Consider the following 17,813-nt stretch of genomic DNA (forward strand, 5'->3'; position numbering starts at 1 on the left):
TTTAAAGAAATTGAGTATAACAGTAGTTTTTTGTTTTCCTTATTTCAGACCATTTGGACAATGCTATGAGTTTCTCACTCTTCATACAGTGAAAAAGTACTTTCTTCCAGTAATAGAAATGGTTCCACAGTTTTTAGAAAACTTAACTGATGAAGAACTAAAAAAGGAAGCAAAGAATGAAGCCAAAAATGATGCCCTTTCAATGATTATTAAGTCTTTAAAGAATTTAGCTTCAAGGGTTCCAGGACAAGAAGAAACTGTAAAAAATTTAGAAATATTTAGGTTAAAAATGATACTTAGGTAAGATACTTAAACCTTTTGAAATAATTTTATGTTAATTTTTAAGAATCATACTTAACAGCAAATTTCTCTTACAGATTATTGCAAATTTCTTCTTTCAATGGAAAGATGAATGCACTGAATGAAGTTAATAAGGTGATATCTAGTGTATCATATTATACCCATCGGCATGGTAACCCAGAGGAGGAAGAGTGGCTTACAGCTGAGCGAATGGCAGTAAGTCTTTTAATTCTTCTTTAATGAGTCAGAATCTACTTAAGGCACAAATTAGAATAACTTCAGTTAAAATAACTAAGTAAACCTTCAAATTGGAAGGGGTTTTTAATTTACGACCATTTAATCCTGGGAACTTTTTCTAACAGTAACATAGTTTATTAATTATTTTGTAGTGATGTGGGTAATCTAGCATGTCTTTGGTAAACTTGCTGTTGAATGTTCTGAAGTAATTACTAGCTTGTGGAGTGTTGGTTGAAATGGAATACTAGAGGTAATCTTGGGAATGGATGGGATAGTATCTGATATATAATGAATAAAGTGATTTATTTTCATTTTATAACAGACTAATGGGATAAGTTCTACATTGATTAATGTTTTATCATGATTTTTAAAACTTCCATTTTAAAGCACTTATAACACTTGACAATGAAAGTTTAGAAATTTTCATTTGCCACAGATGTTTGTATATATTGTAGCTTTAAAATGAATAGATATGCCACTTAAAAGTTATCCAACCAATATTTTTTGAGTGTATACTATGTGCCACTACTCGAGAGACATCTGTAGAATAACTGTCCCTGCCCACAAGGAGCCCTCAGTTTAATAGGGGAGACAATGATTAGAAAATGATAAAAGGTATGTAGAGGATGCTTGGACATTGGAACAGTGTTTTTGGGTCAGGTGGTAGGCATTTGGTTTCATGCATGTCATTTGTTTGCACATTGTGGCAAGTGGAGCACAGAGCTACTCAAAGTGTGGTGTCAGGACTGATGTTGGTCCTTGAACTATTACCAGTCCTAGATAAGTACAGAAAATGACATGAAATGTTGAGAAACTTTTGTAGGAACTTGACATTGCCACAGTATTTTTATAGTATTTTAGAAACATCTCTCCCTGCCACAGATAAGACATAAGAAATTGGTCCTTCACCAGTTGAGAAATGTAATTGTCTAGTATATTTGGTTTGGCATACTTTTTATTCTCAATTTGCATACTGTGTGGATTGTTTCCTTTTTGTATCATGAGTTAGAACTTTTTTTTTTTGGTGTAGATATTAATAAATACCAGTCAAACAACATACCATAGTATTATAAAAACACAGATTTTAAAAGCCTACAGATTTGATTCACATCCCAGTTCCAACTCTTTCAAGCCTTTCTGTAATAGGGTAATATCTCCCTCAGTAGGATTATTTCAGAGACTAAAGATCTAATAGTGTCTGGCACATGGTAATCAGTCAGTAAATAAAATGAAAAATTTAAAGAGGGTGCCTTTTCACCCAAAATCAAAGCAATTCTGTGACAGAACTCTAGTAGAAAGAATCTTAAAGATCCTTAAAAAAATTGGTCTTGTTCCCACCCTACCATAACTGTGCTGATGACTACACTTAAATAGTCTTTTTCTGATTAAATTGGAGTAGAACATGTTAAGGATTTCAGTTTTTCCAATTCATGGGAGCATTTCTATATAATAAGTTCTATGAAATTATTATAACGTTTTCATAAAATTTGTTTTAAAATGACATAAGCATATTATTACATTAGTGATATTTTGTGAGTGTGTTTGACTTCCCATTAATGTTCAAAAGTATTTTATATATATTTTTAAAAGCTGCTGCTTTTTGGTCTCTGCTTTGAAACAAGTTTTTAAATTATATTTAGGAATGGATACAGCAGAACAATATCTTATCCATCGTCTTGCGAGACAGTCTTCATCAACCACAGTATGTAGAAAAGCTAGAGAAGATTCTTCGGTTTGTCATCAAAGAGAAAGCTCTGACCTTACAGGATCTTGATAATATCTGGGCAGCACAGGTAAGGAAATTAGTTTGGCAGCTTTTTTTAGAGAGAGAGAGAGGTACTTAAAATTAGAGAGACATGAGAGTTTTGAAATGGATGCAGGCTTGTATTATATAACTTCTACTAAATTTAAATAATTATTTACAGAAATCCTGCCAAGAATCTATGAAATAGCCAGTAATATTTTTAAAATAAAAGTGTTCCATCATCTACTCTATTTGGTAGTTTTAAATAAGGGGCAGACAAGTGAAATAATAAAGGAATGTCCTATTCAAAGAGTACAAGACATTTATAATTGGTTTCCTCCTATACTTAATAGGAAAAATACTCCAATGTCAGGAGAGTTAAATCACCAGATTATTTATAAATTCCGGTAATTATTACTCCAAAGGATTTGTAACTATTTAGAAGAATAAATAACCTTCTTGGTTTTAGAGCTAGAAATCATCTAATTCCTTTGATTAACTTAATGGCAGGTTTCCAACCATTGATCATTTGAGAAGTATTGTTGAGTTCTATATTACAAAGCTTTGTTTTTATAGTCTATAGAAACGAAGAAAATAATCAGTTTTGCCTCTGAACGCTTCAGGTTCCAGTTTTGAAACAATGTCATTAGTGTGCCTAATTTTTCTCCTACTTGCAATAGTAGAATTGGCACATTAAATTCAATAAATTGTAAGGTTCAAATTAATTCATAAAGTACACAGTTATTGTTTATATCATTTGATTTGCCAGGTTTTAGGTGGCAATCCTAAAGCATTTAGAATATTAGAAATTTTCTTAGGTTCCATATTTAGTTAAGTAGATGGGATTGTTTTATTGTCAGTAAGCAGTATACACCATTTGTCTGTTACATAAATTCTAATATGCCAGGATTTTCTTGGTTTTGTTTTCTCAATAGGCAGGGAAACATGAAGCCATTGTGAAGAATGTACATGATCTACTGGCAAAGTTGGCATGGGATTTTTCTCCTGAACAACTTGATCATCTTTTTGATTGTTTTAAGGTAATGGTTAACATAGTATAAATTATTATCATTTTATTTTAAACACAATTAGATCTGTGAGCTGCTTCTAGCCAACAAATACTCAAGTAGAAATCTCATTAAGCAATCTCTGGTGTCATGAAATTGGCCATTGTTTTCTTTTCCAGTGAGAACTTGATGATGGTTTTATTATAATAATAATAATAGCCCTCATAAAAAATCTCTCACTTTTTCACTCAGGTTATTAGTTTAGATTTATTCCCCTGGCTCTTATTTTTGTTACAGGTTCAAGTGAAGTGTAAGCCTACAGGGAAGATGATGGTTTGCAATATGAAAAGTAAGAGGTGATAGATAGCAAAAGAGGATACAACCGAAACATTGAAATAGCTTGGTGTTCTGTCAAAACATTATGCATAGGCAAAACATTACTTAATGGAAATTTAATTCGTAAGGTAGCCCAGGAACCACTACAGTCATATTTGCATTGGTGCCATTGTGCACCATGTTGTATAGTACTCTCCAATTGTTAAGAGTTGGGTTTGTAAGAGTTTTTTCACCTCCTTTCTTAAAAAGTTTTACTTAAGTATACCATTCATATATGAACATATATAAACAATGAGTATATAGTAAAAGTTGTGACCTTAAAAAACAAACATGCATAACATATAGGGCTCCCATACATCACCCCACCACCAGTATCTTACATTGTTGTAATATACTTGTTACAAATTATGAAAGCAGCATTAAAATATTACTGGTAACGATAGTCTATATCTTAACTTGTCGTATATTTTTCTCCCATCCCACCCTAGTTTTTTGTTGTTGTTTATAAACCATAAACTTTATCTAAAATGTACAGTCAATGGCATTTGGTATAATTGTATTCATCTCTTCACTCAGTATTAGAGAATTTTCATTACTCAAAACAACAACAGCAAACAACAAAAACACACACACAAAAAAACCCTACACCTTACTAGTCACCCCTTGATCTCTCCTCCTTCCGTACATAACTGCTAATCTGGTTCCGTCTCTATAATTATGTCAGAATTTTAAAGTGAGTATTCTAACTCCTTCTAAATCAAAACAGTATTGTTTCATTATTTCTGTGTATGTTAGAGATAATTTTATTTTTTCTTGGTTATTAACTTAGATTTTGTCCAGACCTTTTCTGTGTGTGTATGTGTCTGTGTGGTTTGTGTGGTTTTTGTTTTCAAATGTGTAATATATACTGCTCTGTTACCTGCTCTTTTACATTTATTATGAAAATCTTTCTATATCATAATGTTGTTTCTGCCAGCTTTTAATACAATTTTAAAATCACAAGTAACAGACTGAATCTAAGGCAGTGTGGTTCTCATCCAGGGGCAATTTTGCCTGCCAAGATATTTGGGATTATAGCTGGGGTGGGGAGGGGGGTTCTGCTACTGGCGTTTAGTGGGTAGAGCCCAGGGATACTGCTAAACATCCTATGATGCACAAGACAGACCCCACAACAAAGAATTTTCCAGCCCAGTATGTCAGTAGTTCTGAGGTTGAGAAACCTTGGTCCCTAAAGTACCTAACTGTAAATAGAGGTCTGTCTTTTTCCCTGCAATTTTTCTGGCCTGTGAGTACTATTAAGTTATCTCTCAGATGTCACTTGAATAATTCTGTTCTCAGTTATGCTGTTTTTCTCATGAACTAGATAGATATAGTTAATCAGTGACAATTTAAGCAATGACAAAAACAGCCTAATAAATTTTGTTCTAGGCCAGTTGGACAAATGCAAGTAAAAAGCAACGTGAAAAGCTACTTGAGCTGATACGTCGCCTTGCAGAAGATGATAAAGATGGTGTGATGGCACACAAAGTGTTGAACCTTCTGTGGAATTTGGCCCACAGTGATGATGTGCCTGTAGACATCATGGACCTGGCTCTCAGTGCCCACATAAAAATTTTAGATTATAGTTGCTCCCAGGTAAGAGCTTGGCTGCTTTGCTCACTTTTTTCTGACCTGTCTTATTCACAGTTAGGATGGCTTAGTTCCAGGATAGTTGGAGGTTATTTATTAAGTCATGTTCAGGAATTGGCTTGCTTTCCTCTTCTTCATCTCTACAGCAAAGTGTATTGCGTATTATCTGCAAAGCATTTTAGTCTCCTTGGGAGAAAAAGGACAGTATAAACTGGTTGTATTATGTACTGATAGTATTGTCAAATATATGGTGATGAAATCCCAATTTCAAATAGATCATAAAATAATAGTGGGGACTTTATAGAGGTAAGAGAAGTTGGGTTTTCTTTGCTTATAATAGAATTTCCCAAATAATGAAACATTTAGTGCCTTCCCTATGAGCAAATCACAGAATAGATTCCCTGTAATTTGTGTATCTTGTTAATGCATGGTAAAATGAACTTTCCTGAACAATTAATTTCCTACTTGTTGTTTTAAGTATTTGCTACACAGATGAACTAAGAAAATAAGCTCAGGTAGGTATATCTGATTCAGAAGATAACAAAGTTTTTTTATATACCCATGTATGGCAGTTCAGTAAATATTCAGCATACCAAATAATAACCTTGACTTTAAATTATTTCCCGAAACTGAGCGGCCTTGTTGGGAATTGTGAATCAAAGCAATGCATTGGCTATCAAGATTTCAACTAGTAGCTCCTCCTTTAATTAAACCAGTAGTATTAGTGCCTGGCAGATTGTTTTACACATTAATCCAAAGTTACTGAATTTCACTGAATTTAGTAACATATTGCCCATTTCCGCTTCATTTTTCAGTTTTTAAAGTCACTTTCAATTCCTGCCTTCTCCTCCAAATAAAACTTTTCTAAGATTGTGATTCATTTAATAATGAACAAATTATTTTAAAGGCCTTAAAAATGTGTACACTATTAAACCCAACAATTCTACTTATAGAAATGTCTTCTTAGAAATGATTGAAAAGAGCATAGAGAGAAGAAACACTAGGACATTCATTAGTGTTTATAGATGTGAACACTTGGAAACTTCCAGAATAATTCCCAATAGTCTATACAATGAAGTATTATGCAGTGATTAAAAATGGATACTGATGTAGCGTTCACTGCACAAATGATAGAGAAGAGCCTAGTTTTGTTAACAAAATTTACCCTAAGCATTGGGAGTTAAAAAAGATGTATTTCCTATACACACACACACAACTAAAGTAATCTAAGCTTACAAAATTAAGTACACAAACCAGCACATCTGATTGCTACTGACTTAGGGGAAAGAGTAAAGTAAGTACAGTAAGAAAAATAAAATAACATATTTGAAATAATTTTGTGTTTAAAACATTCTTAATTTGTAGGTGTTTGTGCCTATCTCTGTCCCTTTCTCTTCTTGTGTGTATGTGGATATGATTTGATTTTGTTGCTTTTTTAAAACATTTATTGGTAAATACAAAATTTGTGTTCCTCACTGTGGTTAGAAATCAGGGGTTATATGTTGTTGCTAACTTTTATGATATGCTAGAATTTCTTTTAAAATTGGATAAAATTAATATGCGTACCTTCTGGAAAACTTCCATGAATGTACCTAATACTTAGGACCTGTACCTTCCTACATACATGCATATATATATATATGAGTCCATGTACTACTAAGGTATTTTTAATGGTGCTTTACTTTTTTGGATTTTTGGTAGTCATTGTGAAATGAAAGTGTACTTATTTTTCTATTAAATTCTTTAAAATTACAGCATAATCTTTGTGGTGCACCTTATACAAAACTTCTGTTTTGTAATTCTCAAAGTAAGAAGGTAGAATTCTCTTGAGCATTGATCTATATGAAACATTGACATTGTTTGTTTAAGGACCGTGACACACAAAAGATCCAGTGGATAGATCGCTTTATAGAAGAACTTCGCACAAATGACAAATGGGTAATTCCTGCACTGAAACAAATTAGAGAAATTTGTAGTTTGTTTGGTGAAGCACCTCAAAACTTGAGGTAAGGCTCTTAAAAAGGAAAAGGACTTTTTATATATATATATATATTTTTATATTTTATATTGAAAAAAACACATATCAGTTGGTCAGAACAAATTTTAAAGGAAAAAAAATTAGATTGGGTGAGAAGAGGCTAAGAGAAGGGCTGGTTTAGATCAAAAGAAGAATCCTACGTCACATCTATCTCTCTTACTAATGAAGAAGTAAGCCACAGATTAGTGACATGTGTCAGAATCAAGACCAATAATATTGCCTTCAGGTTCTAAGTTCAGAATCATCTCTTATTTCCAATAAGTATGCCAGTCAGTTTCATGGCTTGCATTATATCTACTAATCTTATTTCTTAATTCATTTTATCCCTCCTTTATTTCCCTCCTTGCCTAGTGTCTACTCTATCCCACTTTATGGTATATCTTTATAGACTTTCTTGCTTCTTTAATTGGTTTAGTCTTAAATATTTCTTAATGTTTTATTAACTTAGAAGTATCATGTTACAAAAAAGTTTTCCAAATAAAATAAAGTTTAAGTTAATTTTTAAAGTTAATACCAAAAATAAGCCTGCAATGGCTTTTAAATAATGAAAGATGATATAATTTAAAATTTTCTTTCAGCTAAATTTTTGTTAAATAGTTGTCTTTTAGTACACTATCTTAGATGCCAAATTCTGTGGTTATTGGAATAATTTGTCCTCGTATTTTCTGGTAATAGAGTTGGAATTGATAACATGAAAAGGAAAAATAATATGGAGAGAGCTAGATGTAGTGGAAAGAATATTCACAATGGAGTTGGGATTCCTGGGTGGGAACCTTGTATCTACAATCTTGGAAAGGTTCTTTAATCTTTTAGAAAATTATTTTTCTTTTGTGTAAGATTAAATGATTGCCAAAATCCTTTACATTTCTAGATTACTACAATTATGCTTAAAAACAGAAGTCAAAAGAAGCTCTCTTTCTCTAAATATATATGTTTTGATTTTACCAGTTAAATTTTGTCTCGTTTTTTTTATAAGGCTGGAAAAATATGAAATTGGAAAACTTATAAATACTGCAAAAAATTCAGACATGTATTTTATTAGCAATAACATTTATTTATTTGAGGACCCTATTTCAAGTATGTTTGGCCCTCTGTATATCTGGGGTTTTTTTCCTTTTTCAAATGAGTCCATTTGTTAAAGGCAGACGCGTACTCTCTCCTAAGAAGAGTGGCTTCATCTTCACCAGAATAGTAGTGGTTGAGAAAGTTGTTCGGCTTCAGTGAAGGTGGCACAATAGAGGTTGGAAAGGAACCAAATTCTTTTTGGTGACACCCATAGGGTAAACTTGGCTACAAACCAAGTATCCCAAAATGTACCCTAAATGGCTAACAAAATTTTATTTGAACCATTTTTTTTTCTATTCATTGCAAATATAGCTTAATCTTTGTTATGTGACTCTTAAGGACTGCTTCTATTTAGTTTTTCTTGAAATTGTCATGTAAACCTACACGAGTGCGTTAGTACTACTATGCTGTACTATAGGAGTAGAAATTGTTCATTCAAGTAGACTCAATGGGGTGACGGTGGAGAATATTGATGCATGGCTTTCACGTGAGATAAGAATTTTGGAATGAATATCTTTTTTTTTTGGAACCATTGATTATTTCCTTTTACATAGCTTGATATTGTCATGGAAGGAAGTAAATGACCATACGTGTAATTCTGTTATGAATTCCAACCACTAAGTTAATTAATAGCTGAGTATTTAGATTGTATAAACTCTTTTGATTGCAACAGAGTTTAATTGCCTATTTATATTGTTAAGTTCTTCTCGTTTCAGTCAAACTCAGCGAAGTCCCCATGTATTTTATCGCCATGACTTAATCAATCAACTTCAGCACAATCATGCCCTAGTTACTTTGGTAGCAGAAAATCTTGCAACTTATATGGAAAGCATGAGACTGTATGCTAGAGGTATGTATTGTAAACTAAAAATTAACTGTGGGAAATAATAGCAACTTCCCTTCCCAACTTTTTTGTTGTATTTGTTGTTAATTGCCTTAGAAATGACAATATACTTATTTTAAAAGGTGAAAGATAATAAATTTTGTTCATTTATGAGTTTATGATCCACTTTTATTCCCAAATCTTAAACAATCTAAACTCAAGGCCAGCATTTTAAGTTTTTTTGTTTTACTAAGTCCTAGCTTTCTCCACTCTTTGTTCCTTACCTTGGGAAGCTCTGCCTGCCTGTACTACGATTGGTTGTTACCTTCTTAGGTATGTACTTGACTCATTTTCGATCTTTGTTTCCTTACTACCACCATCTTTGGCTTTTCAAGGAAACTTCCTGAAAACTCCACTTGCAAGAAATTCTCTGTTATTAGTTTTGTCTAAGTCTGCTCTTGGCATATATACAGTTTTTTATAATCTCAAGTCCATGTTTCATAAGTGCTTTCGCCTTTATGAATTAAAAAGTCACAAGAATAAAGGAGGTTATAAGAATCCACACGTTTTAATTGGTTCTTTAAGAGTATGAAATTGTTTAAACATGTTAAAGTAAAGATTCCTGTGATTTCAACAGGTTTTAAGAGCCTGCCATATTTGGAGCCGTTTCAGTGTTCTTTTGCCCTCTGACAGTGACCACTTAGTGTCTGTGTGTGTGTTAGAGCACAGATATGTTCTTAATATGTATTCTCCCTCTGTCTTATGCCCAATTCATAGGCCAAAAAAAAAAAATAGCCACCTTGTAGTTTCAAGTTTGTTCTCAGCATGTAGGTATGACAGCATTATACTCAGTGTTAGAGATAGAATTTGAGCATAATGGTTGCTAAAAATAACACACATTTAACATACTATAGTAGGATCTGCAGACGCCAATGGTATATGTTAAAATCGAGGATATTTGCAATATTTTTGACTGTTCAATATATACATTTGCATATAAAATTTGGATAAACAGGTGAAATTTATCTTGGAAAGGTTCTTTAATCTTTTAGAAAACTTTTCCAAGGTTTTAGGATAACTAACTCTTCAAATACCGCTAGTGATTTTGTTGACTCTCCTTCTGTCATTGCCTAATCTGGGCCAGCCAGGTTTTCCTAGGCAATAGATTGTATGGCTGAAGGGGCTATCTAAGCATCAGGCTCTTGATGGGCATCAGGAAATGATCTTTTATCATTTCAGTCCTAGGTTCTTTCTAAGCAGCATGATAAAACTGGCAAGGCATTATATACATGCAAACATGTAATGTGTGTTCTATACCATGTGCAACCAAAATCCATGAGAGAAATGGAATTTACATGCAGTACACCCAAGCTTTTAAGCATATGGGTTCAATTTAATGTAACTCACATTCTTTATGATGTCATCTCTTGGTGGTACAAAGCCCTCCCAAGTGCCAATACAGACCTTCCCCCAAAGTGGAGCCATGTAAATCATATGTGATTTAATGCTCGCTTTTATTTACTTGGTTTGCAGGTAGTGTTTCGTTTAATCTCATTGTCAGACATGGGGAACGCTATTGCGGAGGCAATCAGGAAATGGTGCATGTGTGGTTCAACCTCACTAGGGCATTCTCTTTAGTCAAATTGACTTGAGTTATTACTGTATCTCAGATTTCATAGTCACAAGGATGTCTCCATTCTTTGATTCTCCTCACTGTATAGTCTGTATCTCCACAAAGAAATGCAAATAGTCAGATTGCCTAAGTGTGAAAATTGACTCAAACGTTTTATAGCTATATGACCTTGGGCAAGTTATTCATGCTAGAACAGTGCCTGACACATAGTTAAGCACTTGGGATTTAGCTGCCATTAATATGTCCACTGAATTCATTGACTTTGTATCTTCTGTTTCTCCTAACCTTTTTCTTCCTCTTACATACACTTCTCACTAACACTGATCAGTCTCCAGATAAATACGGAGGAAAAGTAACTTTTAAAGCTAGTAAAATTCTACTACAGTAAACTTTTCACTATTTTTTTCTCCTTTTTATTCTTTCTTTGCATTTTCACTACTTAAAATCGCTTCTGTGGTAATATCCACCACCGATGTTTCTGAATTTGCAATTCTAAAAAAAATTATGGTTTTTACCTCTGTATAATAAAAATGTTGAATGGATCCCATTAAGCAGGAACCATTATGCAGGAGGGATAGCATCAGGTTTCCACAGTTCATGGATATTTTCAATTTCTAATAACCATTTTACCAGTATAAAGTATTGTCTTGCCTGTAGTTCATCTCCAGTAACATCTTCAGCTTTGGAAAAAAACATTTCCTCAATAGCATAGTGACCTGATTACACCTCCTGCTTTGTGTTATTTAGGTAAAGGAATAAACTTACTAAAATTCTCTCCAACTTTTACTCATGGTCGCATCTTTCCTCAGGCACTAGTACTTCCTAAATTGTTTTTAAAATATTTTTTCTTATATATGCATACAACAAAGTATAAACCACATTCCAGTTTTTACTCAAATTTTAGCTCATTGGAAATCATTGTTCTGACTTGAATACTTAATGAAAGTTTCATTTATCTTTTTTTTTCTTGGTTTCCAGATAAAGTTGGAAGACTTGTCTTAATTGTAAATCACATTACTACATTCCGTTTTCTAAGGATTGCCATTTTCCATACTTTTTCCCAATCTCTTAGATCTGGTACCAACAGTTTTTAGGAATATTTTTCACAAAAAAAGGTTCTCAATGAGTGTCATTCAGCAACCTCTACTAGGGTGCAGATTCTGGGCTAGATTTGTTCAGTGGTTCTGACACATTCCCATATAGTAGCCGTGAAGTAATGGTTTCTGTATGATTTTTAAAAATATATGCAAGTATCCATTTTATTACAGTTTATAGCTCTTTGGAGCAATGGCTGTTTCTGGGCCTGGGACGGGGGAAAGAAAGTTAGATACTTGCAGGACCCTCTCCCCAACAAATAGCCATTTAATTAGGAAAAAGAATAAAAAGCAATCATTTAAGGTCTCTGAAAATTGTCCTAAGGAGATAACATCAAATGGAGAAACATTTATTCAAGAAAATCTACTGATTCTTAGCAGTAATTCTGTAGCATTTGAGCCACAACTTACTCCCTTCTTTCCCCTCCACAGCTTTCAGTCTGGGGTTTTACTTCTTTCCTTTTTAAGGATGAAAATACTGCCTTATGTGTGTAATAACCACATTTGTTTATCCATTCGTCAGTTGATGGACACTTGGGTGGTTTCCACCTTTTGGCAGTTGTGATGAATAATGCAATTATAAACATTCGTGTGCTAATACCTGTTTGAGTCCCTGTTTCAGTTCTTTTGGATATATGCCTAGAAATGGGATGGCTGGGTCATATAGTAATTGTATACTTAACTTTCTGATGAACCGCATAGCTGTCTTCCACAACAACTGCACCATTTTACCTTCCCATTGACAATAAATCAATGCTCCTGTTTCTCCACATCTCCTACAACGGTTGTAACTTCCCTTTTTTTTAAAAAAAAAATGGCAGCCATTCCTAGTGAGTGTAAAATGTTAGCTCACTGTGGCTTTAATTTGAATTTCCCTAATGACTAATGATACTTAGCACGTTTTCATGTGCTTTTTGGCCATTTGTATATCTTCTTTAGAGAAATTTCTATTCACATTTTTTGTCCATTTTTTTCAGTTGTATTGTTTGTCTTTGTGTTAAGTTGAAGGACTTCTTTATATACTGAGGATATTAAACCTTTATCAGATATGTGGTTTGCAAATAATTTCTCCTGTTATGTAGCTTGTTTTAGTCTCAGGCTGAACTTGACTCATGAGTATTTAATTGGTATAAGGTTCCCTTTATTTTTTTCTTTTGTTGGTTTTAATGTCTAAGAAACCATTGTCTAAACCAAGATCCTGAAAATGCTTTCCTATGTTTTCTTCAAGGTGTTTTGTAGTTCTGGCTTATATTTAGGTCTTTGATCCATCCTCAATTGACTTTTGTATGTGGTATGAGATATGGGTCCTTTTTTCTTGCAAATGGAGATCCAGTTTTTTCCACCACCACTTTTTTTTTTTAAAGATTTATTTCTCTCCCCCCACCCCCACCCCCACCCGGTTGTCGTTCTCTTTGTCTATTTGCTGCGTCTTGTTTGTCTTGTTTTCTTTGTCCGCTTCTGTTGTCAGTGGCACAGGAATCTGTGTCTCTTTTTGTTGTGTCATCTTGTTACCTCTCCGTGTGGGTGGCACCATTCCTGGGCAGGCTGCACCTTCTTTCGCACCGGGCGGCTCTCCTTATGGGGCGCACTCCTTGCGCGCATCAGCACTGTGCATGGGGCAACTCCACACAGGTCAAGGAGGCCCGCGGTTTGAACTGCGGACCTCCCATGTGGTAGACGGATGCCCTAACTCCTGGGCCAAGTCCGTTTCCTTCCACCACCACCACCACTTGTTGAAGAGACTATTCATTCCCCATTGAGTGGTCTTTGACCTGCTGTCAAAAATCAGTTGGGCATATATGTGAGGGTTGTTTTCTTCTATTTTATTATTTTTTCACTTTATTTTGTGCATTTAATAATTGAAAATATAAACAGTAGTTAAAATATAAAAAGAAAGCAGAGTTGAATAAAAACAATTAAATTTCTCAATTAAATACTAAATATAAAAAATTTTTTGAATCATGCAATATGTTAATATATTTGGTTCATAGTAATGTAGTGATATAGTATTTGTCCTTTAGTGTCTGGCTTCCTTCACTCAACGTAAGTCCTCCAGGTTGATCCATGTTGTCAAAAGCTTTATGACTTCATTTCTTCTTACAGCTGCATGATAACCCATCTTGTGAATGCACCACAGTTTATCTATTCATTGGTTGATGGACAGCTATATTGCCTCCATCTTCTGGCCACTGTGAATAATGCTGTTATGAACATCAGTGTGCAGATATCTGTTCATAACACTGCTCCCAGTTCTGGGTATATTCCCAGTAATAGTATTGCAGGATCCCGCGGCAAGTCTGTATTGAACTTATTTAGGAACTGCCAAACAGTCCTCCACAGTGGCTGTAACATTCTTCATTCCTACCAACAGTGAATAAGTGTCCCTATCTCTTCACTTCCTCTCCAATACTTGTAGTTCTTTCTGTCTTTTTCATAGTGGCCATTCTGATAGGTGTGAAATGATACCTCATTGTAGTTTTGATTTGCAGTTCCCTAATTGTTAGTGATGTTTAGCATTTTTTCATGTAGTTTTTTTTTTTGCCATTTGTATTTTTTCTTTGGACAAATGTCTATTCAAGTCTTTTGCCCATTTTTAAATTGGGTTGTCTTTTTATTGTTGAGTTGTAACATCTCCATATATCCTAGATATTAAACTTATCAGACATGTGATTTCCAAGTATTTTCTCCCATTGAGTCAGCTGCCTTTTCACCCTTTTGACCAAGTCCTGTGAGGTGCAAAGGTGTTTAATTTTGAAGAGGTCCCATTTATCTGTTAGACAAAAAAAAAAAATTAAAGGCATCCAAATAGGAAAAGAGGAAGTAAAACTCTTCACTGTTTACGGATGACATGATCCTGTATTTAGAAAATCTGATGTATCCACGACAAAGCTACTTGAGCTAATAAATGAGTTCAGCAAAGTGTCATGAACATGGAATGTCTTTCCATTTGTTTAAGTCTTTTTAAAATTCTTTTAGCATTGTGTAGTTTTCTGCTTATAGGTCCTGTACTTCTTTCATAGAATTAATTCCCAGGTATTGTCTTTTTGTTGCTATCATAAATGGAATTTCCCCTGAATTCCCTCTCAGATTGTTCAGTACTACTGTACAAAAATATTACTGAATTTTGCGGGTTGATCTTGTATCCTGACATTTTGCTGAACTCATTATTAGCTCAAGTAGCTTTGTCATGGATACATCAGAATTTTCTAAATACAGGATCATGTCATCTGTAAACAATGAAGAGTTTTAATTGTCTTATCACCCTGGCTAGAACTTCTAGTACAATATTGAATAATAATGGTGACAGTGCACGTCCTTGCCTTGTTCTGGATCTTACAGGAAAAGCTTTCAACCTTTCCCCATTGAGTACGATGTTGGTTGTAGGTTTTTCGTATATGCCTTTTTATCAGACTGAGGAATTTTCCTTCTATTCCTGTCTTTTGAAGTGTTTTTATTAAAAAAAGATGCTGTGCATTCATTGATTCAGATGATCATGTGGTTTTTCTTTCAATTTGTTAATGTGATATATTACATTGATTGATTTTCTTATGTTGAACCAGCCTTTCATACCAGGAATAAATCCTACTTGGTTGTGATGTAGAAGTCTTTGGATATGCTATTGGATTCTATTTGCAAGTATTTTGTTGAAAACTTTTGCATCTATGTTCATTAGAGATTGATATGTAATTTTCTTGTAGTATCTTTATTTGGCTTTGGTATTAGGGTGATACTGGCTTCATAAAGTATGTTGGGTACTTTTCCCTCCTCTTCAGATTTTTTTGGAAGAGTTTAAGTAGGATTGGTGTTAATTCTTTTCTAAAATGCTTGCTAGAATTCACCTGTGAAGCCATCTGGTCCTGGACTTTTCTTCGCTGGGAGATTTTTTTATGACAGATTCAATCTCTCTAAATGTGATTGGTTTGTTAAGTTCTTGTATTTCTTGTAGTGTTAGTGTAGATTGTGCATTTCTAGGAATTTGTTTCATCTAGGTTGTCTGCTTGGTTGGCATACAGTTTCTCATAATATCCTCTTATGGTTCTTTTTCTTTCTTTGGCGTCAATTGTAACTTCCCCCTTTTCATTTCTGACTATTTGCATCTTTCTTTTTTTCTTTATTAGTCTAGTTAGGGGTTTGTCAATTTTTTGGTTTTGTTGATTTCTTGTTCTGTTTCATTTATTTCTGCTCTAGTCTTTATTAATAGTTTGCTCTTCTTTTTCTAGTTTCTTTCCTGTTAAATCTTTGAGTTTAGCTCGCTCTTCTTTTTTAATATAGGCATTTAGGGCTATAAATTTCCCTCTCAAGACTGCCTTTGCTGTATCCCATAAGTTTTGATAAGTTGTGTTCTTGTTTTCATTTGTCTCTATTTTACTGATTTCACTTGCAGTTTCTTCTTTGAACCACTGGTTATTTAGGAGTGTGTTTATCCTCCACGCATTTGTGAGTTTCCTTTTTTCCTGTCTATTATTGATTGCCAGTTTCATTCATTCCATTGTGATCTGAGAAGGTGCTTTGTGTAATTTGTCTTTTTATATTTATTGAGAGCTTCATTATGTGCCAACATGTGGTCTGTACTGGATAAAGATCATGGGTAGTTGAGAAGAATGTATAACCCGCTGAGTTTGGATGCAGTGTTCTGTATATGTCTGTTAGGTTTAACTTGTTTATCATATTGTTCAAAGTCTCTTGTTTCCTTCTAATGATGTGAGTGGGATGTTAGAATCTTCAGTGATTATTGTAGAGATGTCTATTTCTCCCTTTAGTTATGCCTGAGTTTGGCTCATGTGTTTTGGGGCACCCTGGTTAGGTGCATAGATATTTATGACTGCTCTATCTTCCTGGCGGATTGTCCTTTTATTAATATATAATGGTCTTTATCTCTTAATAACTTTTTTTGCATTTAAAGTCTGTTTTGTCTGATACTAATATAATTGCCCCTGCTCTTTTTTGGTTACTATTTGCATGGAGTATCTTTTTCCAACCTTTCACTTTCAGCCGGTTTGTATCCCTGGGTCTAAGGTGCGTTTCTTGTGAGCAGCATATGGATAGCTCATGTTTTTTTATCCATTCTGTCAGCCTATATCTTTTGATTAGGGAATTTAATCCATTCACATTCAATTATATTACTATAAATGCATTATTTACTTCCACCATTTTATTGTTTGGTTTTCTTATGTAATATCATATTTTTGTCCGTCTTTTTACTCTTTTGGTTATCCTTTCTGCTATTCTTTTTTCTATACTTTCCTTTAAGCCTCTCTCTCCTGTCTTTTTATTTCAAGTTCTAAGGCTTTCTTTAGTATTTCCTGCAACGGTGGATTCTGTTTTGCAAATTCTCTTAGTTTCTGTTTGGTTGTGAATACTTTATGCTCACCTTCATATTTGAAGGACAGTTTTGCTGGATAAAGATTTCTCAGCTGGCAGTTTTTCTCTTTCAGTATCCTAATTGTATCATACCAGTGTCTTCTCACCGCTAAGGTTTCTGAAAAGAGGTCTGTGCTGAGTCGTCCTGGGTGTCCCTTGTATGTGATGGGTTACTTCTCCCTTTCTGCTCTCAGAATTTTCTCTTTCTCTTCAACATTTGACATTCTAAGACATTCTGAGTCTTAGAGTGGGTCTATTCGGATTTATTCTGACTGGGGTATGGTGTACTTTTGGACATGTAAGTTCATTTCTTTCATGAGAGTTGGGAAATTTTCAACTATGATTTCCTGAAATATTCTTTCTGCTCCTTTTCCCTTCTCTTCTGGAACTCCCATGGCACATATTTTGCTGTGTTTCATGTTGTCATTCAACTCTTGAGCCCCTACCCAATTTTTTCCATTCTTTTTTTTTTTTTTAAAGGAAAGACCTCTTTTAAAAAATTTTTAAAAAATTTTTATTTCTCTACCCGTTTCCCCCCCCCCATTG

At 34.0% G+C, this 17,813-nt stretch overlaps 1 protein-coding gene across 8 annotated transcripts in view; it reads left to right on the top strand.

The window, feature by feature from the left end:
- Positions 1 to 17,813, top strand: part of USP9X (ubiquitin specific peptidase 9 X-linked) — a 143,286-nt gene that overhangs the window by 73,114 nt on the left and 52,359 nt on the right. For 4 of the 8 annotated variants that reach the window (XM_004467327.5, XM_058292216.2, XM_058292218.2 and 1 more), the window contains 7 exons: positions 49 to 300; positions 378 to 516; positions 2,178 to 2,330; positions 3,217 to 3,321; positions 5,053 to 5,259; positions 7,123 to 7,259; positions 9,073 to 9,206. In XM_004467327.5, the coding sequence (XP_004467384.1) occupies positions 49 to 300; positions 378 to 516; positions 2,178 to 2,330; positions 3,217 to 3,321; positions 5,053 to 5,259; positions 7,123 to 7,259; positions 9,073 to 9,206 (1,127 nt within the window). Of the gene's footprint in view, positions 1 to 48; positions 301 to 377; positions 517 to 2,177; positions 2,331 to 3,216; positions 3,322 to 5,052; positions 5,260 to 7,122; positions 7,260 to 9,057; positions 9,207 to 17,813 lie in introns of all 8 variants that reach the window. The other 4 variants (XM_012528543.4, XM_012528546.4, XM_012528544.4 and 1 more) reach the window with 1 other exon arrangement.

Source organism: Dasypus novemcinctus, chromosome X, assembly GCF_030445035.2.
Source record: "Dasypus novemcinctus isolate mDasNov1 chromosome X, mDasNov1.1.hap2, whole genome shotgun sequence".
In the NCBI taxonomy this organism is placed as follows: Eukaryota; Metazoa; Chordata; class Mammalia; order Cingulata; family Dasypodidae; genus Dasypus; species Dasypus novemcinctus.